This window comes from Dermacentor variabilis, chromosome 6, assembly GCF_050947875.1.
Source record: "Dermacentor variabilis isolate Ectoservices chromosome 6, ASM5094787v1, whole genome shotgun sequence".
NCBI lineage: Eukaryota > Metazoa > Arthropoda > Arachnida > Ixodida > Ixodidae > Dermacentor > Dermacentor variabilis.
Genome location: NC_134573.1, coordinates 129,418,368 through 129,446,360, shown reverse-complemented (window position 1 = coordinate 129,446,360; position 27,993 = coordinate 129,418,368). Strand labels below are relative to the sequence as shown.

Sequence of the window (27,993 nt, the reverse complement as noted above, 5' to 3'; positions counted from 1 at the left end):
TGTGAATTCAATTTTTATTGAACATGTCACAAAAGACGCCCGGCTGTGCAGAACAATCATGTTTGCCCTCTGAACCTGAGATCTTAAAACAGATAAAATTCTAGTGTGCCAATCTAAATTTATGTTAACACTTTAACAAAAAAATAATCATGGAGTGTATTTGCAGTAAAATGATGTCAATGAGTATAAACTGTTGCCAAACAAAGCATATGTTTTTCTCTAGCTCTAGAGAGATGGAATTAAGATACTCTTACAATTCAGCAGATAAAAAAGAATAAAACAACAGCACAGAAACTTTTAAAAAAGTTCAACATTTCAATTGTTTGCTGCTTCGTCGAGCATTTTAAAGATGCTGGCCTTTATGGTTGATACAACTTCTGGCCTGAGTTTAGCAAATTTTTCTTGCAGCTGCTTGAAGAACTTCTGGTTCAGTGCAGTATCAAACTTCATGCCTGCAAGTGCATCTGCTTGGTCATCAGCACCAACGCCATTTCCTTCAATTCTGAAAGTACAAAATGAAAAGTATGAATGTAGACTGAGCAGTCATACAAGCATGCAAATTTTTAAATAAGCTGACTTTTCCTCATATCATTTGTTTGTGCTAGCTACATGATCAAGCACTGTAGAAAGTTTTGCTTCAAAAAGAAAACGGAGGAAAGAAAGACTGGAGTTATATGTGCCGAAAGCATGATATGATTACGAGGCACACCTCAGTGGAGGTAGTAGTAATGAACTTTATCAAACGAGCCGGCAATGACTGCACCTAAGACGGGCGGTGTCCTCAATCGAGGACGCCGAGGGCCCTGGCCACCTGCCATGCCCTGTCCACCAGGCTCGCGTGGTCTTCTAGATCAGGGCTGACCAATTGGCCATACCATGTGGTAGAGGGTATTGGGCAACTTGCACTGCTTGCATTCCTTGCTGTAGATTGTTGGGTGCATTCTGTTTAGGAGCACGAAATGTGGAAAGGCGGCCATCTGAAGTCGACCGCTTTGTCTCCGATCAGCCTGAGATACCATCTTCTGTTCAGTTGATAGTGTACGAGTATGTCTGAGTACTTCTTGGGGACGGCGTCGAGCCTCCAGTAGGCGAGGTCCGGTGGGTTGGCTTGCAGAGCATTTGCTCCAACCATGACTTGTGCCACCGCATTTCTCACCAGGGACTCATGGCCCGGAGTTGATTGGTTGATGTATGGGGTTTTATGGCGCAAGGGCCAGATATGGCCAGGGAGCATTATACACATAGTGATGAGTTTTCAATGAATCATTTATGAAATGAAGAAATGTACTGTAAATGGTGGATGTAGCATGGCTGTAAGTAGACATAAATTACTTGCTGCAGCTTGAATAAAATATATAAGTATTAAAACAATGACCATAGGTGTGAGTTATGACCATAAATGTTTTGTTGTGAAGGGATCATGTAATAAAATGTGCAAGTGAAAGTAGCACTGGTGCATGTCCCGGGGTCCAGGGGACGTATATTTCTGGTGGGTTCTAGAGCTTTGTTAGGATCTCTAGAGCCACCATCGATATTCGACCCTTTTGATAATTCCTGCATGTGACTTGGGAGTTTGTATTACGGCTCTCTTCAAACGTCCTGGCCGCCAGTGCAATGGCCCCCTCTTCGTGTCATATGTCCTGATCCTCACAGCCGTCAGCTCCACTCCAGATTAATTTTGACACCCTGGGATTCCTTAACGCCTAAACCCAAGTGCATGAGCATTTTTGCATTTTGCCCTCATCAAAATGCAACCACCGCAGCCGGGATCAAACTCGTAACCTCGAACTCAGCTGCGCAATGTCACAGCAATGTCACTGTGGCGGGTAAATAAAAAAAAGAAAGTGGAAGAACACAAAAGCTTTGTGTAATGTGCAGTTATGACTAGCAACTATTGTCAAGATGGACAACCTCCCTGTGCATGGTGAATGAAGATTCACTAATCATAATTAATGACACACCTTACAAAGACTTCCAAGGCGAGACATTCAGAGACATTCAAGAATTAAAATAAAGCAACACAATCTGCCAGTGAACTGCCACCTATCATGCATACAGGCTGCACAATATGCTTACCTTGGACGTTTAGGCTGAGGTGGTTCAACATTTGAGCTGTCCTGCTCCTCTTCTTCTGGAATAATTTCAGCAGGTGCAGCCCTTGAGAAAATAAGAGTGTTCACTACACGGTGCTTCAGGTGTAAAAAGCCCAATATGTGCTGGGCTTGATGCATTTGACCTTCGACACTACATCCTGTCATCAGTGACAGTCAGAGATTATTCACAGCAGGAACTCAAGTACACGGTGACTGCGTTGACTTGCTGATTTGGAACTGCACTGACCACCAACCAGCAGTAGAGTGTTTCGACATTTTCACTCGCAAATGAGGGAAAGGTGCTAGCGTTTTCCCGTTCATGTTACAATTTATGCTGGTCACACATTTCAAAGATCAAAACGTTTGCCTTTGCGCTTTACTTGTGAGTATACATTATTAGTGTAATAGACGATATGCAAATTTTTGTGAGCCAGCTTTTTCACACATCTAGGTTGCCATAACCAAGATGGCCATGCTAGTAGCACTGTTGAACCTTAGACATACATCATGAAAGCTTGAACAGTGCGTTGAACGGAGAGCGGCAGGAATATGTCACCAGCCCACATGTTGACACCTTAAAATTACGATTCTAGTCTTCGGGTGGCCTTCTTAGCTAGGCCAAATGAGGTGTGTAGAGAAGTGCACTTGCAGGTTTTGCATGTTCAGCACTGCGAATGTTCATCACTAATGGGAATTACCTCATGCTTCGCCTTCCCCGGGGAGTGTTGCTCACTCGGCCCTTGGAAGGTGCTGGTGATGCTGCGGCTGCTTTTCTTGGGCTCTCCTTGCGGCTGGCAGATGACAGAGATTGGTAATTAGCGCTTGTGTTGTGGTGAGATTCATCCACATGTGCATGCACCTTTTAATGTAAGCAGGTGAGCACCACATCCAAAAAAATTAAGCTAGGGATCCCTCACAGGCAAAGACAATGCTTGTACGGGGCTAAGGAAACAGGCCCCATCTCCCTATTTGTTGAGGAGGTTCACCAGAATAAAGCACTTGAGAAGGGCTAAGGTGTGGCCATGGAAACTAAGAAAAGAAAGTAAGACCCATCAACCATGTACGGCGGTGACCCTTTGAGGGTCACCGCTGCACAAGTATATCAGTGGAGACAAATCCTAAATGGCCACTGCCGTACACATATGATGGTGACCGAATGTTTGAATAAACGCAACTTTTTGGAATGAAGCACTGCCTAACATTGCTCCGGAGGTGCTGCAACCTTCTGTGACTTAAATAAGATATTCTTATTATGCTGTCACCCTCTTGGTTGCCATCAAAAATTATTTTTCGTTTCATTCTATGCTGTCTGCCACCTAGGTAGTTCATAAATATTTCCGCTTTGCCTAATTTAGTGTTTGGTGCTCACACCTGAGCTTGCACACATTACAACTGGCATTCTAGCGCATGCCATTTATAGTTAAAGGGAGTGACAACCAATCTTCATGGTATCCATTTTTTTTTTTAGTGCACTTGAAAGCTAACAGGTCAGAGTGTCTAATCATGAAGTGCTAACACGGAAAACGCTGTGAAAATTTTGTTATCAGAATTTTTTAATCTGCAAAGAGGATGATAGCAGAGCGCGATAGCAGTGATAGGTGAGCATGATAGCGGTTATACGCAGGCAGTAAAGGAAGGCAGTAAAGGAAGGCAGTAAAGGAAGGCAGTAAAGGAAGGCAGTAAAGGAAGGCAGACGACAAGTGTGGCAGTAGCTGTGACAAAGCATGATATTTTTTATCAAATCGATGTTCCTGTGTATTTCTGTGATAATAGCTATGTGTTTTCGTGGTTTACTGTTCAACTGCTTTGGTACTTAACTCATCAAAACGAAACCGATTGGATATAAAACAAAGCGACGCCTTTACACCTGATACGGAGTTCAGCGTGCTGCCGTAGTTACACGTGCGATTTTGATTTCCGAAGCATAGAATATTGGCTAGTGCCCAATAATATACCAACTGCACCTTTAAGCAATAATTACGCTCTACTTAACAACAGTCGACTTACGTACAGTAATTTCATAGAACACATCCAAAGTATCAAGATTTCACCACCAGGCCTCGCTGCTTACTGGTTTTTATGACTTTCTTTGCTAATTTAAAACTGTAACTTCTACTTAAATCGCGAACAGCGTGCTGGATTCTATCATTATAAATCATGGTCATTTTATTTCCACCAACGTTTCGCAACACATTCTGGCCAGTTGTCAGTCCCTTTAAGGGCATTGCTGAAACTGATTTTTATCTTGTTTCTTATCACTCTAAGTGCTATCGCAAGATGCTCGCCCACATGGATATCCTGCAGGCGCACGCGATTGCTTTGTTTACAACAGGCGGGCGCTCGCATCTTTTTTTTGCAACTCACGAGAGGACTGACAGAATTCAGTCCAGCGATGTAACATTTGATTATTGCAGGTTTCTCACTGGCTTCGTTTGTCTGGGGCCATATTCTCTAACAATCCACATTATTGTCCATTCTTGTGGCCCCCTGTCATCGACCCATACGTAGATCGGAGGCCACCACACAGCTACGAATAAGGAAAATGAAATGGAACGCCTCAAAATAGGAGTTCTAGTTGCATGAAAGGTAATTTAACAATGTATTTAGCAATAAACCACGTATAAGACTAGACACACACACAAAGAATTCTTGTGGCTTTATTGTCACCGAAAAAACTTATTGCTTGTTTTTTTCGTGAAATAAGTCGCTCTGAAAAATTTATATCTGCAATAAAAAAATTTGACCCCGGGGGAAAGGACACTTAAAAAGAAAATGCAACCCTCAAAAGGCTAAAAGATACTACAGCCAAAGCCCAAAAGGCAGAAAAAGTTGGAAAAGATTGCTAAAAATTGTCTTATTACTGAAAGTATTGACTGTTCACTAAAGATTTTACAGGTTTAGTTCTGTAGTGTTGCTCTATACAGGCACTCGTTGCAAGATAAGATAACCTGGGAGTTGAAAGATAACCTGTGGAGGGGAAAAAAAAAAAGAATATGAACGAAACAGAAATGGCAATGAAGTTTATCAAATAGTCGCACTTCATTGGCTGAAATTTCGGCTGGCGTTATACTTTATTTAGTTCCATGATTAAGTGGTGCTGGTGCATGTAGGTCAGAATAATCAAACTGGTCAGAAACATGTAAGGCTCTAGAAACTCACACAGCAACAGTACTATCTTTAAATAAGAAATCAAACTTAATGATCCAATATGACAATCTTAAGCTCTTAAAAATATGGGATTTCAGACAGTGGTTGGCTGGTTCATGTTTTTTTTTAGGGGGGCACATGCAGTTGCACTGATGACCCACCGTTGACTACAGGACATGTCGCAAGCTTGAAGCCTAGTCACTAATGAAAAAGAGCTGACAGGGTAAAATTCCTGTCCTGCAACGTGATAATAAATTGGAAAATTATGGGGTTTTACGTGCCAAAATCACGATCTGATTATGGGGCATGCCGTAGTGGGGACTCCGGATTAATTTTGACCACCTGGGTTCGGCCACTGTGATGTATGTCAGTCTCATGTATCACTGCTAGAGTACTACTAGGTTTCGCTGTCGATGGCAATCTACAGAAACTGAAGATGGAAATACTATAGTGTTAAATGTTAGTAGTGTTACACAGTGCATCATCTGATTGTTACTTTAAGCAGGAAGCTTCATGCTGTAACTTTGTGCTGTAACACATGCGCTGTGCACTATTATGCATATGTGCACACATAACATGCAAAAATAACACTCAGTATGCTTTAGTGCAAAATTATTACTTGGTTTCCTTGGAAGATCTTATTTACAAATGCTTACTGAAAAGCTTTTCAGACATCCCAAGTGTCCTAAGAGCACATTTGAGTTTTTTTCTTTATTTATAAAATATAGAAAGTTAAAAATGTCTCATAAAATTTTTTCTGAAGGCATGACTGTTATATCAAAGTTTGATCACAGTCCACATTTCATTTTTACATAGTTACGTGTGTAAAATAACTCACACAACATCTAACACTGTAGCTTTCTCTGGACTTGCCACTGGAAGTGCTACAGGCTTTTCATTGCGGATGAACCTGCAATAATGTTTTAATTGCGGAGTATAAAATCAGACCATGGCACATTCCACAATGTACGTGAAAAATGGAAGCTTCAGATTCACATTCCCTAGACTATGTTCAGGAAAACAAGAATAACTGAGCAGCTCTGTCTATATATATATATTTTTTTCCTGAGTGTATACAGGAACGGCCTCAGAGTCAGGTTTAGGAAACCATTAGGAAACCATTAAAGCGATCTGAGTCAAGTTTGTCAGGTTTAAGGGGAAGAAGCTGAATTCTACTGACCAAAGGAGCCAAAATTTTCACTCATGGCCTGAAATTGCTTTTGCCAGAGTTGCCATAATTCAGCAAGCTTAAAAAATAAATGGCGGCCAATGTTCACAAATCCATTACTTTATTCGAAGAACAAATATTGCAGTTCTGAAAACGGCACAAGTTAGAGCATCTGAAGTGGACAAATGTGATGTAGTTAAACCTCAATGTAACGAACTTCAATATCACAATATTCTTGATATACTGAAGTATTTAACTTTTTATAACTTCTTGTCCATAGAACACCATGTATTTAGAACCTCCAATAAACGAAGTATGTTTATTACACAATTTCAAGACAACGAAATTTCACTGCCGTCGCAAAGGAATATCGAGACAAACGGAAGCTTCCGTGGACGTAGATGGTAAATTGCCTGACTTACATGCAGCTGCTTGCGAACACACCTCTCAAATTTCAAACAAGAGCGACCGCTGAAGTGGAGCGACGTCATGTTCCGGATCAAGTCCAAGTGTGAAAACATGCTATTGCACCTCGCACGCTGTTATGCTTTAGGTGTCAGTGAAAGCGTGCGAGGGCAAGCTGCGAAGGGTGGTGGCTTGAGTGCCATCTTGCCATGTGAGCAAGGGGAGATGGGGAGGAGAGTGAGCGCGCAGTACCGCAATAAAAAAAGTGCGAGGGTAGGTTGGCACGCATCTCCTTTTCTAGCATGGCCGTGGCTGCGCATGGCTGTCTGCGTGGTTGAGTGCATACGCAGCTTGCATGCACTGCTTTAGCAGTAATCTGCTGCGTGTGAACAGGGCGAGTTGAGATGGCATGGCATTGTGTGCTGTTTGCCCACTGTGCATTTAGTGCTGGTGGTAACATAATCTCTCTACCTTTAGAGACACGCTGAAGCGAGAGGCAAACGAAGCATTCACTCCTCGCTGCCAGTGTTTTTCATGAAAGCATTGTCGCACTGCCAGCAACACTATCAGCTGTGACGCAGTGGACACGAAAGCTTCATGACGCTGCTTCGCTTCGGCGGTCGCTCTTGGTTAAACAGCACACCATCTGAGAAGTGCATTTGAAAGCAATCGCATGTAATTTAACCATTTTGCCACCTGCATTCGTGGAAGTTTCCATTACCTGTCTTAGTATCCCTTTACGATGGCAGTGAAATTTCATTATATTGAAATCATGCATAAACATGCTTCATTATATTGAGGTTCTAAATACATGGCGTTCTATGGACAAGACATTATAAAAACTTAAATACTTTGTTATATTGAGAATTTTATTATATTGAAGTTTGTTATTCAAAGTTTAACTACAAGATTATTCATGCTTCAAAGGGCCCCTCACTGGTATGGGACATTGCAAATAAGGTAGCTACATTATGCCCCCACATCATACAGCAGTGATTCGTCTCCGTGCATTACATTTATGCTCACCAATAAAAAACATTTAAAATTTATTATGAAAGTTGGTGCTTTCTTCTTCTCAGCACAGTCAGTTTTCCCGGCGCACCGCAGATTCACCTTTCTATGTCATGGCAGTGTCACAGGAAGCTGGCACAAGTGGGCATTACAAGCATCTCAAGTTTAAATGTGGCATGCCTGGCACATCTGGACAAAATACTTTGGTATGATACTCAACATCCAACACTGTAGAAAAAAAAAAGCACCAACAGGAGGCAGGGCACTTGACATAAGTTTGTGGTGCAGGCTCTTTGGCTGCAATAAGAGGGTTCTGGAAACGTTTCCCAAAGGGTGCCCTACATTTGGCAACATGTAATGCAATTTTTGACAAGGACGGGTGGGGGGCCCTTTTAATGTGCAATAGTATGTGTGACAGCAGCAAAGATAGCAACGAGAACAGAAGCAACCCACTTGTTAGATTGCACAGGTATGCGTGACAGGACAACTTCTGGCTGCATGGCCACTGCGGTTGATGCCATGGCTGTCCCATGCGAGTTGCTGCAGAAGCAGTGAGCAGGTGCGATTAAAGACTGTGCCAGTCAGCTTCTTGTGTTTTTTGCAAAAGCTTTGAGAATTGGTTTCTATGCTCAACAGTTTACGTAAACAGTTTTCTTGCGATGAAATGCTGAAGTGTGTTAGTGCTCATTAGTTTTCAAGGCCAAGTGCAATGAAATTTCACTCTGCTTAAAGTGGTTATATATGAGTATGGTACTATAGAATCATTCTTGGCAAAGCTGCAGGGCTGGTAACGGTCTCATTAGCAGCATTTAAACAGCACATAAGCAGATGATGGGTGCGCTTGGCGCTATGATGCAAGTCTGAGCACATTGCCACCAAAATTTTTTAGCGCTCCACGGGCAACTGCTTGTGCCCCTTAACCTCGAAGGTCATGCCAAGGGGCCATTCACTTCCAATCAACGGTAATGGCGCACTCCCCCACTCCCCCCCCCACCCCCCTTCAGTTAGGGTATCAAAAATGTTCATTCTTGCTGGCTTTTTGCGACGCGTCCACCTGCCTTTTACACGTAAAACATTAAAAGGATGTTTTACTATATTATCTGAAGGAAGGTTCTTTTTATGCGGTCCAAAATTTACTTGCTGTTGGCCTTTAACTAACGTACATTAACGATAAATGCAGCAGCAACCCCATATACTTTAAAGGGGTGAGCAAATATGAGAAGTTTCGTATACGAATATAATATTACACACTAACTATTCGAAAATGAACTACTATACAATATTTTCAAATATTAGAAGACAATATCTTGTTTTCTTTTTAAGTCCGGGGTTTTACGTGCCAAAACTACGATCTGATTATGAGGCACACCTTAGTGGGGGACTACACATAAATTTGGCCACCTGAGGACCTTTAACGGGCCCCAATGCAAGGGACACGGGCATATTTGCATTGTAACCCCATCGATATGTGGCCACCGCGACCAGGATTTAATCCTGCAACTGAACATTACGAGCTAGCCAAATGCAGTAGAACCTTGTTGATACGTTCCAGTTTTGACCTATTTCTTGCCACCAACGTTGACGATCAAGGGCACTAAATGTGGCCCAATACAGTTATGCTGCTTTCTTACCGCATACTACATACCGGAAAGCATGCTTTTTCAGCACTAACATTCTTAGATCACCCTAGATCACCAAATTGTGATTGTATGATACATTTTTCAGTCACCAGGTCCCACGTAAGCAAGAAGAGGCTCAATCGCACCACGCAGCTCCACTGCTTGAGGCAGCTGCCCGCAGCGGTAGGTTTGCCACAGTACTTGACCACCCACGTCTAGTGGGAACACCAGCACATTCTCGGGCTCTCTGTATTGTTCCAGAATTGACAAATCTCATGGGACATCGCGCTTCGGATTAATTGCAGTTTCTCTGATTGCGTTTATGTGTTCGAGAGCTACAGTCATAGCATTGAGAAAGCGCAAACCTTTGACCCTCAAGGAAAAGCTCAATATAGTTGTAATCGTTGACCAGAACCCAAAGAAAAAGTGGATTGACATTCGGTGAGCTTGGCTTGTCTGCACCATCTGTTAACGCAACTGTGTGGAAGCGCAAGAAAATCTAAGTGAATGCCTTAGTGTTCAGCACTGGGAGAAAGCAAGCCCGTGGAGCAAGGCATGGGCAACTTGAAGAAGCATTGCTCAAATGGTTCAAGCAGGCGGGGACTTCCAGCATAAACTTTGATGGCAGTATTCTTTGGGGAAAAGCTTTGGAAATTGCTGACATTTTGGGAATAGACGACTTTACTGCATCGAATGGCTGGATCACTCATTCTTGTACAAGACACGGCATTGCCTATCGGCAGATACACTGAGAAGCGGCAAACGTGAACCCGCTTGATTTTAACAACTGGATCACACTGCTCCAGAGTATTATCAGTGCTTATGACCTGCGCGATGTGTACGATGCGGATGAGCTTGGCCTGTTTTCTCAGGTTTCAGCCCAGCAAGACCCTAAGCGTGAAGGGAGAGTTCCATCACGGTGGTAAGATCAGCAAAGATCATGTTACAGTACTCCTTTGCTGTAACGAAGATGGCAGCAACATGATCAAGCCATGGATGATTGGAAAGGCGAAGAACCCTATGTGCTTGCGTAACGTCGTTTGCCTCCCTTGTGTTTACAAGCATAACACAAAGGCGTGAATGTCGTGCGACATTTTCAAACAGTTCCTTCGATATCTCAATGAAAGACTGGAGTGCAAGGGGCGCAAAGGTGTGTTGTTTGTGTAAAATTGTGCAGCTCATCTGTAAGACATGCTGTCCTCCATAATCTGTGCGTCATTTTTCTCCCAGCAAACATGACGAGCCAGTCGTAACAACTGGTTGCAGGTGTCATCCAAAATATAAAACACATCTATAGCAAGTGCATCGTGCATCGTCTCCTTGCTTGTGTGTCCATGGGTGAGGATCCTGGGAAGCTGTCACTGTGGGATGTAATGCACTATCTGAACCAGTCGTGGGACAGCCTAAACCACGCAACTGTAAAAAACTCCTTTAAAAGGTGCAGTTTTTTGGTGCAACCCAGCAGAAGTGCAGCCCCGCATCTATGACATGCTTGAAGATCAAATAGAAGCGGAGTTCCGCTGCACTGGCGCAAAAGACGTGTTTGAAGATTTCGTTGCGGTAGACGACAATAGCCCCAAGTGAAAGCTACAAAGCATGGCAGAAATTGTGGAGGAGATAAAAGCCGACAAAGCACAAGCAATTGAAAACGACTATGAGGGTGATTGCGTGCATGCGCTAGCTGCTTTCACCTAGCTGCTTTCACCGCTGGACTAGATGCACTGCACAGCTTCTTTCGTACCAAGGACAACAAAAATGCAGAAAGATCTGCAGCATGTGGAAAAGGAACTTCTCCTTTCTAAAGGGCAGGCACTGCACCAGCAGAAGATTACAGATATCCTTAGTAAGAAATAAATGCCCTTGCATCTCAAACCTTCTCTCTGTTGTATTCTTTCAATTTTTCGTGAATTTGGGTAGTATGTCTTTTTGGGTAGTACATTTTTCTTGCATTTTCTTTTAAATGTATACACAAGTTTTTACTGTATTTCACAAAAACTGACTGTTAAAGTATGATTACTGTTCTCTGTCTGCAATACAAAGTATCGCAAGTTATCTGAAATGAAGCAATGACAAATGTTTCTGAAGCAATGCAGAAACAAAATCGGTAATGCAAGCTTTGTTTTTGGTTTTGCAGCGGAAGCCTAAAAGACATCCTGTGATTTTTGCTTATGGTTGGAGCATCAGGCTGCTGTGATAAAAGAACTGGGCTCAAAATCAACTGTCGGGCAAACTTGGGTCATGGACTCAAGAGATTGGGCATGCATCGCTTATCAATTAACCTGTTTCACACCAGCATGCCTTATTGGGTATGTGCCAGTGTTTATGTGCTGCTCTTCAACGAACCTATTTCACCCCATCTTGTATCACTGGGTAAGTACCACTGGGTATATGCCATCCTCAGAATTCGTCCCAGTGGATATGCCTGGTAAACTCCCCAGCTACAACTAATAGATTGAAATATGTGCGCTAAGCTAATTAAGAAGTTAATTTGTGCAATCATGTTAATTGTTCAAGAAGCATTTCCATTTCTCATAGAAGTAATGACCACCTCATTATGCTATTTGTAAAAGTTGGTGCAGAAAAAAAAAAGAGCCTATTACATGGACATGGCATTGTATGGTTCCACTGCGTACGGTCACAACCTGCTCGAAAAATTGTTTTCACGGTTCCTACAGTCCATAAACTTTAGCAGCTCACTGTATTGTCTGTTCCAAATCAATAAAGCTCACTAGAGCCACAACAAAACTGGGCATGTGGCTGTGCAATGCTGTCAACCGTGGGCACTCTAGGTCACAAAAATAAGGAGGCTTCGACATATACTCACAGCGGGCCAGTGTTGGCAACAGCTCCGCTTCTACAATGACTCGCGCCCAATTCTATTCATGGTCCCTATGAGCTACACTTTCTTGAAATAGGCCGTACATGTTTGGGAACAATAAACTTCAAACTAAACATTCATCCAACATGCTCAAATCGCACACATACACCATCAATATGCAGAAACAGACCCACGTCAAAATCAAGAGTAGAATATCGAGCAGAAAATAAAAGTTTGAATCAAAAGCAGACAGCCACATTTCCCTCCCTTCAAAATGCAGTCGGGATCAGACCCACGACCTCAAGCTGAGTAGCACAACACCGTAGCAACTAGGCTACTGCAGCAGGTAAATGGTAACTTTCTTTGTCATAACGCACACGAAAAAAAATAAAATTGCTAATCCCTCTAAAGTGTAAAATGAATGCATCTTTAAACATAAACTATGGTGCTCTTAATAACAGCTAACTTATGTACTTCAATCTGACTACGTGATGGGGCTCCAATGCTAGCACTAAAGCTCCACAGTAGAGTGTTGTGGCATGCAGTTTATTGCGAATTCCTGGCAGATTAAAAAAAAATAATTCCCATTCAAACCACGAACATTCAAACTATTATAAAGCAGGTTCTCATTATTTCCACTAAGATCTCATTACACACTCTGAATGGTTGTCGGTCTGTTTAACGTCACAAACAAGATGGCATTTTTCTCAGTAAATATTTTTCCAGCAAAATTTTGTCTTTACAATTTAGTGCGGCTGCAATCCTGTATTGCAATGATTTCCAGAGAATGTGTGACCAACTAATCTAATGGTTCCAATTAGAAGGAAAGCACTAAAGCTTTTCTAATCCTTATTAAAGCTTTTTCTAAAATGTCATAGCAAGAATCATCTCTAGAAAACCTTGCGAGTGAATTGCTATGCATCTTTGCAAGAAGGAAAGTACTTTCACGTACAATATGTTGCTCTTCACAAAAACTGGTTCATGGTACACATATCTCGAACATATATCCTACTGGGACTGTACAGGTGTCAGTACTTTCTCTTACGCACTTGAGTGTGCGAATTTAAAGCAAGAGTACATACGCAGTCCCAGCCTTGAGTGGTGTTCCAGATGAAGCACCATTCACTCTACGTGTTGTAGAAGCCACATTGGTATCTAGGTGAACCGTGGAAGCTCTGTAACAACAAAAACACATAAAAAAATAAGCAGTCCAGGCACAATGCAAGCATGTAGTAATTCAGTGAAAAAACTTTGACAGATGGCACCAAACAGCCAGGATGCAGTACCTAAGCACAGGTGCAACAAGGAGTTTGTCGGAGCTTATTCCTATAGTAATACTAATCTACGCACAACTCCACAGATGGGTAACAGAGCAAGAGTGAGAGAACTGGACACATTTTTGGCACATGTACTGCAAATGTTGTGGAGCTTTACAAGCCACTCTTTTCAGAAGAAGAAACGGCAATTAGAGCATTCACAAAAGATAATATCGGCCTGAATACACGCAGATATTGGCAGATAAGAAGCTAAAGGGGTCCTGAACCACTCCTCGAGCTTCGTAAAGAAACACAGTTCAGAGATAGCATACGCTGCTGTGAACATCTCAGCCAAATTTTGCAGTGGGGCGCGATGCATGGAGCTCAAAAGCGGAATGCGAAGTCACCTTTTTCTCAAACACTCTCTTTTCTTTTCAACAGAAGCTTGCTCCTCACTCTTTTATAGACACTTTATTTCATAATACAGCAGATTCCTGTACAGAGCTGCTATTGGCCAATAGCTGACATCAATCAAGATGGGTGTTTAGATAAGTGCACTTCTTCCTACTGCTACTATGTATATTTATTGATGCAGTTTAATAAACAGGCTGAAGTAAGCGAGAATCTACTTTCGAATTTCGATAATAATTACGTATTTCTGGAAGAAGCTGGCTATTGCTTGCTCACACTTGGCAGCAGCCGCCCACATAGGAATTAAACTTTGGCCACTCTGCTTGTCAGTGTTGCAGCAGTTGGATCTCACTAATTTTGACTAGTTTTGAACACTCAACTAGCCTCGAACCACGCAAAACTTAAGCTCAAACCATACGCACGCTTGCCAGTGTGTGCTCACCCCTGGCTGCTCCTAGTTAGAAGCCTTGGCAGACTGTGCTTCATATTGAGCTAATGATAACGCTCCAAAATAATGCTTGCGATAATGCACAAGTTGGATGTAGATACTATTCGTCAGTCAAGCTGGTGCAGGACAAAGCTGGTCCGCACCACGTAGCACAGCCAAACTGGAGTATATGAGCATGAGCACGCACTCAAGCCCTGTCGTGCACAAAGCAAACGCTGCGCGTGCACACTATAGTCGTGTGTAGCTGCGGTCTGCTGTGACAAGTCTGCTGGCTGAGCGTACAGCGGCCCACTGAGGACAACCACGTTCGACACGTCGTAGGTGCCAAAATTGGAAGTAGTGGTGTCCACATGAACATCCGAAATCAAATCTGAATTGTGCACCACGGTTACATTCAGACGGTGAAACGTTATGGTGACACCCTGCTCTGCCGTAGCCTTCACAGTGCAAGTCATTGAAAAAGGAGCAGAAGCACCGTGAAGGAGGTGTTTCATTGCCAACAACTCCGCTTCTGCCAAGTTTTGCGACTTTTTGCAACAACATATTTCTGAAATAGTGTATTTTAACTTCAATTGCATTTCTCGACTTTGATAAAAAAAAGGGTCCAGGGCCCCTTTAAAAGAACACGATTACTTGACAGATGGGGGCAGCCTTCACTAGCTTAAAGGGACTGACAACTGGCCAGACTGTGTAGCTCGCATTAAAAAAAAAATCTTGCTCTGAGCAAGCACACTTTGATTACACATATATCCAATTAGACGCATTGCACTGCCAACAACAAATTTGGCACAGCAAATACTGACAGGCAACACCTTATTTCTATATCACAGTGAAATTTCCAGCGACTCTGATGTTACCGATTTTGCCTGCTTCAGGAACTTGTCTGTACAAAACTTGTACTAAGAACGTACCCCTCTTGCATCCTTTCACAAACTGAACTTCTACTGGAAGTGTCGGGGAATTGAAGAGCAAAACTTTTCAGTGAACAGATTTTTTTTTTTTTTTGTTAACATGACACATTTGTAAAACTGTAAAATGAGTCCAAATTCATATATTTTACAAAAAATTTGGGAGGACTGGTGGGTATGCTTGAGCCTGAATGACAGAGTTGTTAGGTATTTTTTGTTCCTTTCATGTTGTTTAATTCATTAAATATGGTGTAGCGTCAGCGCATGTGCAGTTGTGCCTGTGTGAGTATATCTGTACAGTGTATGTCTTTAAAAAATTTTTATAGTCGCAAGTAGCGCCTGTGTTTGCCTGTAACTTCTTCCCTTGTGATAAAGAAAAGTTTTTAACAGTTCTCCCAATGGGCACAGGTGGCGTGCACTCAAAGTTAAAAAAGTAGAGCACTCGAGAAGATACGCACCGCGCACTCTGTCTACGAGCTGCACTTCTGGTCGGTGTAGGTAATACAGGCTCAGGCAACTTGCTGCTTGGCTGAGGTATGACTGGCTCTGGTGCGCTGTGTATATTAAAAAACAAAACTGAAGTTACATGCAACAGAAAATACAGCACACCGATTAAGGTTACTTAATTACTGCAAATCACATAATTTGCAAAGACTACTAACTATGATAACAGTAAGGAATATATGCCACAAACAACAGGCAAACCAAGACCACAAGAAAGGACCATACTAAGGAGAATCACAAGCTGTGAGCAAGCTCAAAGAAGTTGTAAAGCTAACATCAGAAACGTTAGCTTGAATAAATCTCTTGTGCCAAGTGTTAGTCTTCTTTTTTCATTATGCTATATTTTTATGAGCACAAGTCACCCAGGGACAAATACTAAACCAGCTAATAGTGGACATCACACCAAAAACACTATAAGGCAACCTGTACTTTAGGAAGTTCTACATTTGTTAGAATTCCCTGCAAAGTACACAACTGCAGCCACTGAGGGCAACTGCACACTAATATACAGCAGCAGGGATGAGGAATAAAATATATTTTAAAAAAACATAAGTAAGCTGCTATGTTAGTTGGCTAGGTGTTGTTTTATGACTCATTTGTCAAAGGCAGCCTTTTCCTGGCAGGCTATCATAAAATTGTACTTTCTCTAGAACATCAAGCCAACTGCTACACTATATTAAATGAAGTACTCCAAATAGTAAAATGTTTTAAACTTCATTTTCTCGCAGAGAGACGACTACATGCAGCATTAAACATGGGAATACACACTCATCCACAGTCTGCAGTGGCGTGCCAGTCTCTGCGCTGTCCAATTCACCGATCGTGTCCTTGCAAGCTGAGGAAGCCCTATAACAACAAAATCCCATTTAAATGTGAAACCAAACCCAAGCTAGTTAAATAAGTATAGCAAAAATTAGAGCTATGAACATAGAGGTCAAGCCTTCCACAGCAGGACGACACTGCAAACATGTGCCTGTTGTGCTCAGCTTAGTTGCCAAGGGGCAGCTAAGCACCATTTTGCAACAGAGCAGGGATGTGCACAGCATGCTGTTGCCAAGAGAAAACAGGCAAACAAATTCTGTTTTGATTTTGAAAGATTCAAATTTAAAATAGGTTAAGATTATTTCAGAATACTAAATGCAAAGTGAACCAGAACAGGGCCAGTCAGTGGCCTTTGCGTCAGTCCAACTAGCTGCAGAGGTGTGCAATATAAAAGCAGACATGTGGCTTTGTGGATGGCTCACTACCATTTTAGCATCACCACAGAGATGTTCACAGCAGCCTACGAACACATTTTGCACAACCGTCATCGTCAGCCTGTTTTTGGACAACCACCACATTTTATCAAGTTCTGAAATTTTTGTCTAATGTTTCATCAGAAGATGCAGGAAACAAAGAAATTGCAATAATGGCAAAACCTTCTCCAGCATGTGCTAGTTAAAAAAAAAAGAAAGAAAGAAAGAAAGAATTAAATTCCGGTGTTTTATGTGCCAAAACCATTATGTATCTGATTATGAGGCACGCCGTAGTGGAGAACACTGGATTAATTTCGATCCCCTGAGGTTCTTTAACATGCACCCTAATGCATGGTACATGGGCGTTTTTCCATTTCGCCCACATTGAAATGTGGCCACGGTGGCTGCGAACTGATGACACGGCACTGTGCTTAGCAGCGCAATGCCAAAGCCACTAAGCAACCACGGTGGGCATGTGCTTGTTTGCCACTACAAAATAAGCTTGGGCTTTTCTGCAAACAACACTGAAGAACATCACTGAGCTCCTAAAACAAAATTTGCCATCACCAGTAAAGCAGCTAAGGAGTCCCCATATATGCTACCATCATGAATGTGAATATACCAAAGGAAGTGACTATGCCAGAATAGACACAACAGTGCCAACTGTGTTCAGCAGCGCTTTTAAACAGCATTGCACAGAAAATGCAGAGTAGTCGTTCGAAATCAAGCAAGGGCCACACTTTTTTTCTCACAGTTTTCACGAGATGTGGTTTTTGCACGAGACCTAACCTTTTGGTCAAAATGGTGCCGGCCCAGCCAGCAAATACTGCACACCCTAGATCCCTGAATGTACCACTGCATCAGAGGTCAACACGCAGCTCTTGCCATCTAGTAGGAGCATGTGGAAGTGCGCAACGCACGAAAATTCACCGATACACATGCGCAGCATGAGACGTGATTGCTTCTCCAATTAAATTTTTTTCTCCAAATATAGGCTGCCAAGCTGCCAAGTTGGGGGTGCAACCCTTGCGAGGTTGCGGCCCTCAAACGCGTCTATACAGTATTAGAGTTCCTATGCCTACTCTAGCTGGATAGCTTTTACAAACAAGACCCCAGATCTCAAGTATACAGTAAATACTGAGAGAAGAAAACTATGTATAGAGACAATAATTGTGGGTTACATCAGTCCTAAACAAAAACGAGGAGAGGATAGAACAAAGACAGCAAACAGAGAACAAGTCCCTGCCATTAAGAAAAAGCACAAGCACACAGTGTCATTAAATTACTGAGAAGCAGTTTTGTTCTAAGTAGTATCTATGTGGCTAAATTAATGGGCATAAACATCACATTAGCAGACAGCTGATTATGCTGTGGTTGCAGTAAAAGCTCAAGGTGCTATTTAAACCTACTGTTTCATCTGCCACAGACTTCTAGTGGGTAGCAATGACAACTTTTACAGTGCACATCCTGGCTCAAGAACTCGATGTACACCACTGCAAGCTGCTCGAGAAGGTCACACTTTCCCCAAGGCACTCGACTGCACACAAGCGGGCACGCCATGCAGGGGTGGGTTAAGCTGACACACCAACTTTTATCAAGCAGACAGTAAATGTAGTTGCCCATACCTCCAATACAAGAATGGTATCTGCGAGAGAAAGCTCTGCTCTGAGCCCTCTGTTGTGGTTATACCAGTTCTAAACAAAAAGGGAAGCAACGAAAAGAGGAAAGGGACAGGAAAAAGAAAAAAAGGATAGATCACTACTACAACACAGCAAAATGAGTGACACGAGTCACATTAACTAAAGCCTGAAGGCACTGGGCCACCAAGTTTACTTATTTGCAGGGTAGCAGCCAGAAAACGCCAAGTGCACCTAGGTCTATGGCAGGTTTAGTAGGTTCACAACCTAGCAAATGAACAGTCTACAGGTAATGCACAGCCTCCAAGTTATTCTGAACTGAGAGAAGTTCCTTCCAGAGCTTTATTCAATAACGTCTCTCGCTGAACTGATTGTTCAGCGTTTAGCACAGCATAGTACAACATATTAAAAGTGAAAGCAAAATGCAAACACATAGCATTGTTATAAAGACAGGTCTGCGTGGTCAAGAAGGTCCTCAGGCGATGACATGCTTGGCACAAGCAGGAAGGGCAAGGTTTCAGAAAAGTGAAATGAAGATTCATCTATCGTCCTTGAAAATTTCTGTGTCCATTTATGCCGGACCACCGCCAGTTTACAAGAGGTCCCTCGACCTCTAGTTGTCACCACAGACATTTAGAGGTGCTACATTGAGCTCGGGCAAATTAAAATTAAATTATGGGGTTTTACTTGCCAAAAGCACAATCTGATTATGAGGCACGCCGTAGTGAGAGACTCCGAAAATATGGGTCACCTGGGGTTCTTTAAGGTGCCCCTAAATCTAAGTACACAGGTGTTTTTGCATTTCGCCCCCATCAAAATGCGGCCTCTGTGGCCGGGATACGATCCCATGACCTGCTGCTTAGCAGCCCAACACTATAGCCACTAAGCAACCACGGCGGGTAACTCGGGCAAATCTTGGCAGCATTGAGACCCGTCAGTGTACTTAAGCACCACACAAAACTTCTCTCAGAGCTCTTCTGCTACTATACTCTGATCAACATGCAAACAGTGCATACAAACTTTTGTTTCATTATCCTGAAATCTCACCCTACAGTATTTTGTTCCTGCTCACACAGAGCACCTATCAAGGTTACGTAGACCAAGCTTTATAATAGCACACATTTTCTACAACAAAGATATCCATATGGGGGTCTAGGTGACTAAGGAGGGACTTTCGAATTCCCTTGAGTGTTATCATTAGTGATAAAGCAGAGGGGTCACTTGCTATACATGCCGTACAGGATATTTTCAGCCCAGTCAAACACGTTAAAAAATTTCTACATATGCCCGTACGTTTTTTCTTTTTTGCAGAGTGCACTGCCATCTTGGGAACAAAACAACAAAGCTCAGTGACAACACTGGAAAATAAAATAGTTTTAAATTTGGGCCAAAAAAAAAAAAAGAAGAGCAAGAAAATTTTGAGTTAAGCACAAGAGAAGACATTGCAGCATTAACATCGTAAAAGCAAGGAAAAAATTCACAAGTTTAAAAGAGGAAGAAGTGTTTTAGACAAAATCATTAACTAATTTACGGTATACTGGAGAAGCAGAAAGAAAAGCTACTTGCCTTTTTGAACGAGCAGTCCTTGTCGTAGCTCGCTTTGTTTCTTCCTTTTCAGAACTTGCCTTTGAAGTGCTAAAGCAGCATAAGTAAAAGACCATTGTGAACTTAAAAAGAAGAATGTTAGCAATGCATGCTCTTGGAAACTGACGCAAAATGGCCAAGGAAATGAACATTACTGATGTTCACACTGAAATGACAGCAGCTGCTGGTTGAGTGTTCGCCTTGGCTGCAGGAGGTTGTGGGTTCAAAACCACACTGCCACCGGTTACCTACCAGTTACACAAACAGGCACAGGTGTTCCCTGGCCTGACACTCGCCATTCTAAGACATTAAGTGCCCTTGGAAAGAAGGCATGCAAATCACATCGAACTCCGGCGGCACCACAAAACCCTGTAAACCCTGTAAATCCTGTAAACCCTGTAAAAGGGGCTTCTGAGCCACTCCCAGACAGCTGTTTACGATGTGGCATCCATGAGCACCTATTAGGCAGTGTAGGATTTAGGGATTGTGGTCTCAGAATCTGGTGTCACACTGAGGGTCGTTCTCTTGCCTATGCCATCAGTGCATTTTGAAAAAGGTAGCTAGCTGGCCTATGCTACCAGGGTGTCACACGGTGGCTAAGCTGGCCCATTCCGTCATCCAAACTACCTTGGCAACAGTTGCTAACTTGTTGATTAGTTATGAGCTTAGGAGGATGGATAAACAAAACAGGGGTTTATTTACCTTGGAAAGGCAAAATTATTTACAAAGGCATACTCATACTGGCAGAAGCAGAGCACAGTACATAGCAACATCATAGCCCACAGTTATATTGTTTGGCCTGAGCAGGCTACATCATTCTGAAGGAGCCCATCCCACACACAGAGGATTTCTCTTCAAAACCCTCAGTCTTCCATAGATCAACTCACTAGGGGAACTGGTCATGTCCTAATCAGGCAATCGCAACGGTCGAACTGTTCGCAGTATCCCACCCACGATATTGCATCACCCCACCGAACTCCGCCTCTGATGTTGCACCTTCGCCCTCACCTATGACGCAACGACGAGGTAATCAGGAAGCAGCAGTCAATGCCGTTCTCACAGTCGGACGTTTGTTCCTTGCATCAATTAGCAGAGCCAGACTCTTATGATTGTTACCCCTTTCACAGAATAGGGCAGTTGCTGACACCTTGAGCAGATGTTGACCTCGCCGTTTGACCTGCAGTCTAGGCATAACAACTGAAATACTGGTCTTGTCAGCAGTCCCATGACCCTTGCGTTTTGTCTTCGGCTAATACGCCAAACATAACTGTGGGGACGCTCTTGGTTTGGGGGGATGACTCTTTCCAAGCATTGAAGTCATATAATGGCTGAGTGCTTAGGTGGGAGTGCGCTTACACCCATTTTGCTAGTAGGCACCCAGTGACAGCTCTAGCTTGCTTCCCACAGTCATGATGGATGCTCTACAACAAGGCTGTCTGTAAGTGGACAAAGGGCACCCAGAGACCACACCTAGAAATCTCTTGAGGGCCCCTTTTTGTGATGAAAGCTCCACAAGCAGCCATGCATTAGTCCAGAAAGCATCTTTACCCATTACAAAAACCAATGGGCTTCTGGCAACACCGAGATTCGAACCCAGTGCCTTCCACATAGGAGGTGGATGCTCAGCCACTACGCCACCACTGTGGTACAGGAGAGTATAGCATACATAGAAGAACTCTGCTGGCATGTTTTTTGAAGGACCTGCCTGAAGGATGTATAAGCTGGTACCAGTGGCATATTAGATTCATTAGCTGTTGATTTCTTTAAAATTTGGCCTTAGCAACTAAGAAATGTCAAGGCTCTAACTTTTGCATATTGTTGAAAGAAATGCTGCCAACAAGCACGAAATTATCACATGAATTTAGGCCAATGTGCAAGTCAAAACACTTCAAGCTGGGAACTCGTGCAACAGATATTACAAGCAAATAAACATACGAACATATTAAAGAGACACTGAAGGCAAATTATTAGGTAATGCAAAAGTGATGAACTGATGTTACAGGATGAACAAAGCTACACTTTCACCGAGAACAGACCTACACGAACAAAAAAATTATGTCAATACAGGACAGGACTGGCACTGTGAAAATATGACAACTGCTCCCATGACATAACATGTTCCGGTTATAACTGCTAAATTGTAGTCAACGACTGCAACATGAAAAAATGCACCTTGGCTACTTTTTGAGATCGCAAGCAGAGCTATACAAGAGGGCATTCGATCACTGAGATCTGAATAGTGAAAGAATTATGAAGCCTCTTACTTCAGCACTTTCTCAGTAACTAATACATCTCTTAGCCTAAAACAAGGGTAATGTTCCTAGAAAGTAAATATGTCAAACTAAGCTGCTTTAATCTTTGCCTATCACATTAATTCAAAGGTGTCAATGCTACATACGTGGTCACAGGCTGCAGTGGCGCACCAGCTTCAGTACTAGTAAATACACTCTTCAGAGATGTGACAACCGTTTGTTTGTGGATTGAGGAAGTACTGAAATACAGAACAGTGAGTATGCATAAATACGTAGTGTTTAAGAACAAGTATTAAAAAACATTTTAATACTTGTTCTAACGGGACAAGAAAGGGAGACAAACACAACACTGACTTGAAGATTTATTTTGTATGATGCAAAATATATACACGGAAGGAAAGAGTGTACAGGGTAGGGATGGTGAGAAACAGCCAACAAACCACCATCATCCCCCCGCCCCCCCCACCCCACCCTTCTATCACCCCACTCACCTACTTAAAGGGACACTAAAGGCAAATACTAAGTAGATTTGGACTGTTTAAAAACCACTCCAGAAACCTTGCAACACTTGTTTCGCGCCAAGAAAAGACTTAGTTTACAAGAAAATTGCTTCTGAAAGGTCTGCATATCTATAGCGCAATTCAAATCGTCCGCCTCCCAGAGGGTAGTGGTCATGTTGCATATGCTTTCACTGCCCTTTACTGCTCTCGGTGAGTAAAATGGCTCCTGACAAAAGGTGCTATGGTTTGCTGTGCAAAACGCAAATGTGCGCCCATGGAGAAAAGAGCCAAGACAGAGCGCTGGATTCGCCGCCGCTGCTGCTGCTCTTGGCCAAGTGGCGTGGACTGTTCGGGAATCCTGCGACAGCCCATGGCCGCGGCATTCTCTGCTACTTGCAGTTTGTGCGAGTTTCACAAGCCAGCAAAACCAGCGCAGCACTATGCGATACCGAAAATGATGAAATGCGAAAGCGCGGGCGGTGCATAGTTGAGAAAATGAAACATTTAAACTGTCCGCATCATAGTCAAGGGTAACATCAATGAGTTCCTTTTTTTTCTAAAAACCAAATAGAACTTGACATGAAGTACCTTGTTTTATCTTATATTTCAATACAATTATCTCTTTATGAGTGTTTGAGTACTAGTGAGAGAACTATAATAATCGTCATTGGGCTCTAATCTGATCAGTGAGTATATAATTGTGTCATGCATTTACATCAATTTGTCAATTACTAACACTTTGCGATAATACAGAGCTTTAGATAGGGGCCCCAAAAGTTTGGGGCACCAAAGAGCATTGTGTATGTTAGCATTGAGGCACACAGGAGTGAAGAGTTTTAGAATAGCACTTTGCATTAGCAGATAGCGTCTTGTGCTTGCAGCGCCACTACGGCATCAAAGAAATGCTATTATAAATATTAAAATAATATATATCTTTTATGATAAGAAGAGCAATTTTGACATTCGTGTTGCCGTGTTTAATTACGATTCTATTAGGAGCAAGCAATTAGTTGCGCTTGGTTTTGAGTAACCAAATTTACATGCCTTCACCAGCCATGCTAAGCCGTGTCATGCCTACGAGCCATAAAATCAACAAAACCATAAAATCGAATTCGGAATCACAGGCGTCTAATGAATCAATGTTCATAACACACACTAGTTAAGAGAAAGTGAAAATCGCAGCCACTTCGCCTAGCTTGCGAACTTCACGTGTTACTACGAATCAAGCCCAGTTTGGTGCTAGGTTAGAGACGTCGCTTCAATGGGTGCTGCCATGTTTGTTTACGCAAAGCTCTTAGGGCAGCATTTGGGGCTCCCGCTGAATCAGTGAAATAGCATGCCAGACGCAAAATCGAAACACAGTTTGGGCCTTGTGCATGCGTAGCTTCAACGCTATTTCTTTGGCGCCCAAAACAATTGGGGTCCCTATTCTAAAACTCTCTAATATTGATGCCTTAGACATTCTCGAGCACTAATCTATCACTAAGCTTGAATTAATACTTGCCTGTAGTGTCCCTTTAAATCCCCAGTTGGTCCATCACTCTTCAACCTTCAAGTAGTTGTTGCACTTATGAACGGCATGGTGGCCCCCTAACTTTCCTATTCTGTTTACCTTTTCAAGGTTAGGTGCAGCTGTTGGATGTTGTGGCTTGTCTCCTTGTTTGTTGGCTCTTTCTCACCATCCCTGCCCTGTACCCGCTTTCCTTCAGTATACATATAGCTTGCATTGTACAAAATAAGTCTTCAGTTGCAAGTCAACATTGCGCTTGTCTCTCTTTCTTGTCCTGCTTTTCGTGCTGTTTTTGTTCTTAACATCGTGTACCAACTAGCCCAACTTTAAACTCTCCCAAAGTCCAAACAGCTGATAAGCATAGGCAGTACAATGACCTAGGTATATACTTCTTATTTTCATGCTTTTTCTTTTAGAAATTGTAGCATTGTACCAGGTCTGAGCTCCTATCATGCACAAAACATAAGTTTAGTAATAAATCATCAGATAAAATCAGTGCCTTGTACTGTCTTTCACTTCATTTATCCAGCTCATGAAATGTACTTCTAGCCCAAAAATCTTCAGTACATACGGCATTGCAACAACAACAGATGACTTCACAAGAATAGAGGATTAACCAGAATCTCAGCAAATTTGTAGTGACATGCATAAAAAGAAACAAAAGAATAAGCACTTACCGTGTCGAGCGAGAACTCCTGGTTGCTGCTGTCTTTGCTTCCAACTTTTCCATGTCAGCATCCACAGCACTATAAGACCAAATAAACAAAAGCATTTAAAATGAGAACGCCTCGGTGCAAGTTAAGCATCCAACATGGGAATCTAAGCAGGCATTCTTCATTACAGCAGAATTTTTCACAGCTCATGCTGCTGCTTTGAGATTGATATGTACTCATTTGAACTAAATATGCAAATGCAACGTTACAATTCAGTTATATGAAATATTTCAAAGCTAAAGAGGGAGCCTCAAACAAAAGCCTATCAAATTAAGTAATTGAGGCATACAGAGCGTCACAAAATTTTCCAGTGACACCAGCTATTAGAGAAGCGATGAGAATGATACGCCATTCCAAACAATAGCGGCTGGCTTTTCGCCACTCGTCTGAGTGTTATGCACTGTGCTTTGACAAATCAAGCTCTGGACTGTTTGCGCTTCTGATATCGATCGCAAAAATGTGCAGTCATATGCAGAGCAGTCATATGCAGAATAGTCTTGCCTCGTGATAAGTGATCAAAAGTGCCACGGCTAACGTTTACAGCGCCTCTTGCATTTTGCTTCCGCCACTCATTAGGCCGTGTGTTCTGGCATTGCTGTCAACTCTGAAAATCTTCAACGCAAGGCGTTATTGAAAAATGGCTGCTGACCACCCCAGTGTTTCACTTGTAGATGGCACAGAGGTCATACAAAGACTGTCGCTTGGTCACTACAGTCGCTTGCACTGCATTCCCAGGTCATGCGCAATCTCCTGCCAAGTGTTGTTCTTGACATCTTCATTATGAATACTTTCATTGAATATGTTGTCAAGTTCAGAGTGACTCTGCCAATGGACATTTTTCAACTGCCACACAAAGCTCTGCAGCTACCAAATCTCTTGTCTACAGACTGCATCTCATCTACAGACTGCACTGGGTGGTCAAAGGGCAGCACACTGCCAATGTGTTCGCTCTAATTCCCACCCCCCTTCTCCTCTTTTTATTGTTTACCAATAAAATTGGGTGCAGTCACAGCTCAACACTTAGTCCTTTAGATATGCCATCTTGTGGAATTCCTGGGCGATGGAGTTGCACAGCCCGAGTCAATTTTCAAGAAGCTTATAATTGTGAAATTTCAGCCGAAACATTTTGTGCAACACTGTATTTCAAAACTCGTTTTACTGTATAAAAAGAACAAGTGCTGTTAGGCAGTTGCAAATACGCCTTCAGGATCACTGAGTACATGCATGCATGCAACACTGTGCTCACACTGTAAGCACATTTTTACGGCAAAAATGCACAAGTGCTGTTTGCAACAATATATTGATTTGGGCAAGTTGATAGTATTTGTCAGTTCCAAATACGCCTTCAGGATAACTAAGCGCATGCCTGTTAGCAACGGTTGGGCGGTTATTTGTTTCTTTGACAAAACGCGCCAACAGTGACGATGAGTATTGTTTAAACAACCAGTGAAAACTATGTCAATTGATAACTTTTTTTCACAATACCTACCCTCTTTTTATTCTTGGTAATACAGGACTATCGCTACCCACTCTTGGAAATTTTTCTGCGGACGCCCATGAATCTGACCCGATAACCAAATGCTGCACGAGTACTGCTGTCACGTGCGGAAAATAAACAGAAATAATGCTTCACCGCCACTTTCTTTAATGCAGTACTGCACCATTTGAGTTCGCGGCGCTGAGCGACAGGCTTCTTCGAATGGCCTCACGATTGAGGACGCGTTATATGTGCTCCATACCTGGGCATCTCGATGTCTTCAACAGGAATTTCCATCTTCATCGGAGTGGCAGTACTTTCGCGTTTACGCTTCTTTGGAGCGCTACAACGAAGAAAAAGGCGATCGATTAAACGCGAATGAAAATTATTCATACGACAAACAACAGGCTCTGGTACGCAACCTTTTAGCCGCTGGTGTATCGTCGAGAAACTGAAGAAAAGGCCACAGGTCCCACGTAGGGTTCGATTCCTTCTTGGCCTTCACGTACTGATGTTTCAGAGACTTCCACTTGATCACGCATTTGGACTCTGCAAGAGAAAGCGCTCTATGGTTCGCACTGCGTCTTGGCGCGTTCACCTGCGTCGCTGACAGGCGAAGACAAACGCGCCGCGCGCGTCTACGGTCACTTACGTTGCACTCCCAGGCTCTGCGCAATCTTGTGCCAAGCGTTGTTCTTGACCTCTTCGTTATGAAAACTTTCATTGAATATGTCGTAAAGTTCAGGTTGCCTCTGCACAAGCTGACACAGCTTCACACTGAATTCGTCCGGCATTTTCCTTGTTTGTTTAAATGGCATAAAAGTAACAAAATTTAAACGCGGTAAGCGCCCGTCGTCAGCCCATAAAAATCCGCGAATGTGCTGTAATCATAGAATAAAGAACCAACTTTGCTATAATTGCGCTGTATAGATGACGATGGTGATCATTACCTTTCGAACTGCGACAAAAGCGTTAGCTGGTGAGCTGGTGCAGCATGCAGCGCAACCTGGCGCGAGAGGTTATATGAGAAACTCTGTGGCTCACATGGAGGAAGGAAAAAATTAGCTCAAGCCACAAAGAAGAAGAAAAAATAAAGAAAAAAGAAAATAAAGTGAAAGAAATAAGGAAACCCACATGTCACAAAGGCAGATAAATCAAAATTACGTTCTGTTATGACAAAACTAGCGGCTCTAAGTGTCTATCGACTGCAGGGTCCCATAAAACTGGAAGAATGCGAACATTATACTAATCCACAAAAAGGGAGACGTTAAAGAATTGAAAAATTATAGGCCCGTTA

At 42.6% G+C, this 27,993-nt stretch overlaps 1 protein-coding gene across 6 annotated transcripts; it reads right to left on the bottom strand.

Moving 5' to 3' along the window:
- On the bottom strand, nt 1-27,618 carry LOC142585218 (uncharacterized). 6 transcript variants are annotated; one of them, XM_075695794.1, is made up of 15 exons: nt 27,349-27,616; nt 27,119-27,245; nt 26,959-27,039; nt 25,184-25,252; nt 22,643-22,735; nt 20,227-20,295; nt 18,649-18,717; nt 16,557-16,634; nt 15,743-15,838; nt 13,344-13,436; nt 8,278-8,364; nt 6,079-6,150; nt 2,792-2,884; nt 2,077-2,157; nt 1-502 (listed from the first exon to the last, which is right to left on the bottom strand). In XM_075695794.1, the coding sequence occupies exons 1-15, from the start codon at nt 27,512-27,514 to the stop codon at nt 316-318; spliced, it is 1,461 nt and encodes a 486-aa protein (XP_075551909.1). In that variant the 5' UTR covers nt 27,515-27,616; the 3' UTR covers nt 1-315. The 6 variants fall into 6 exon arrangements, with proteins under 6 accessions (XP_075551909.1, XP_075551912.1, XP_075551911.1 ...); XM_075695797.1 differs by lacking the exon at nt 8,278-8,364 and having other exon boundaries at nt 27,349-27,618; XM_075695796.1 differs by lacking the exon at nt 6,079-6,150 and having other exon boundaries at nt 27,349-27,617.
- Nucleotides 27,619-27,993: the final 375 nt, after the last annotated feature.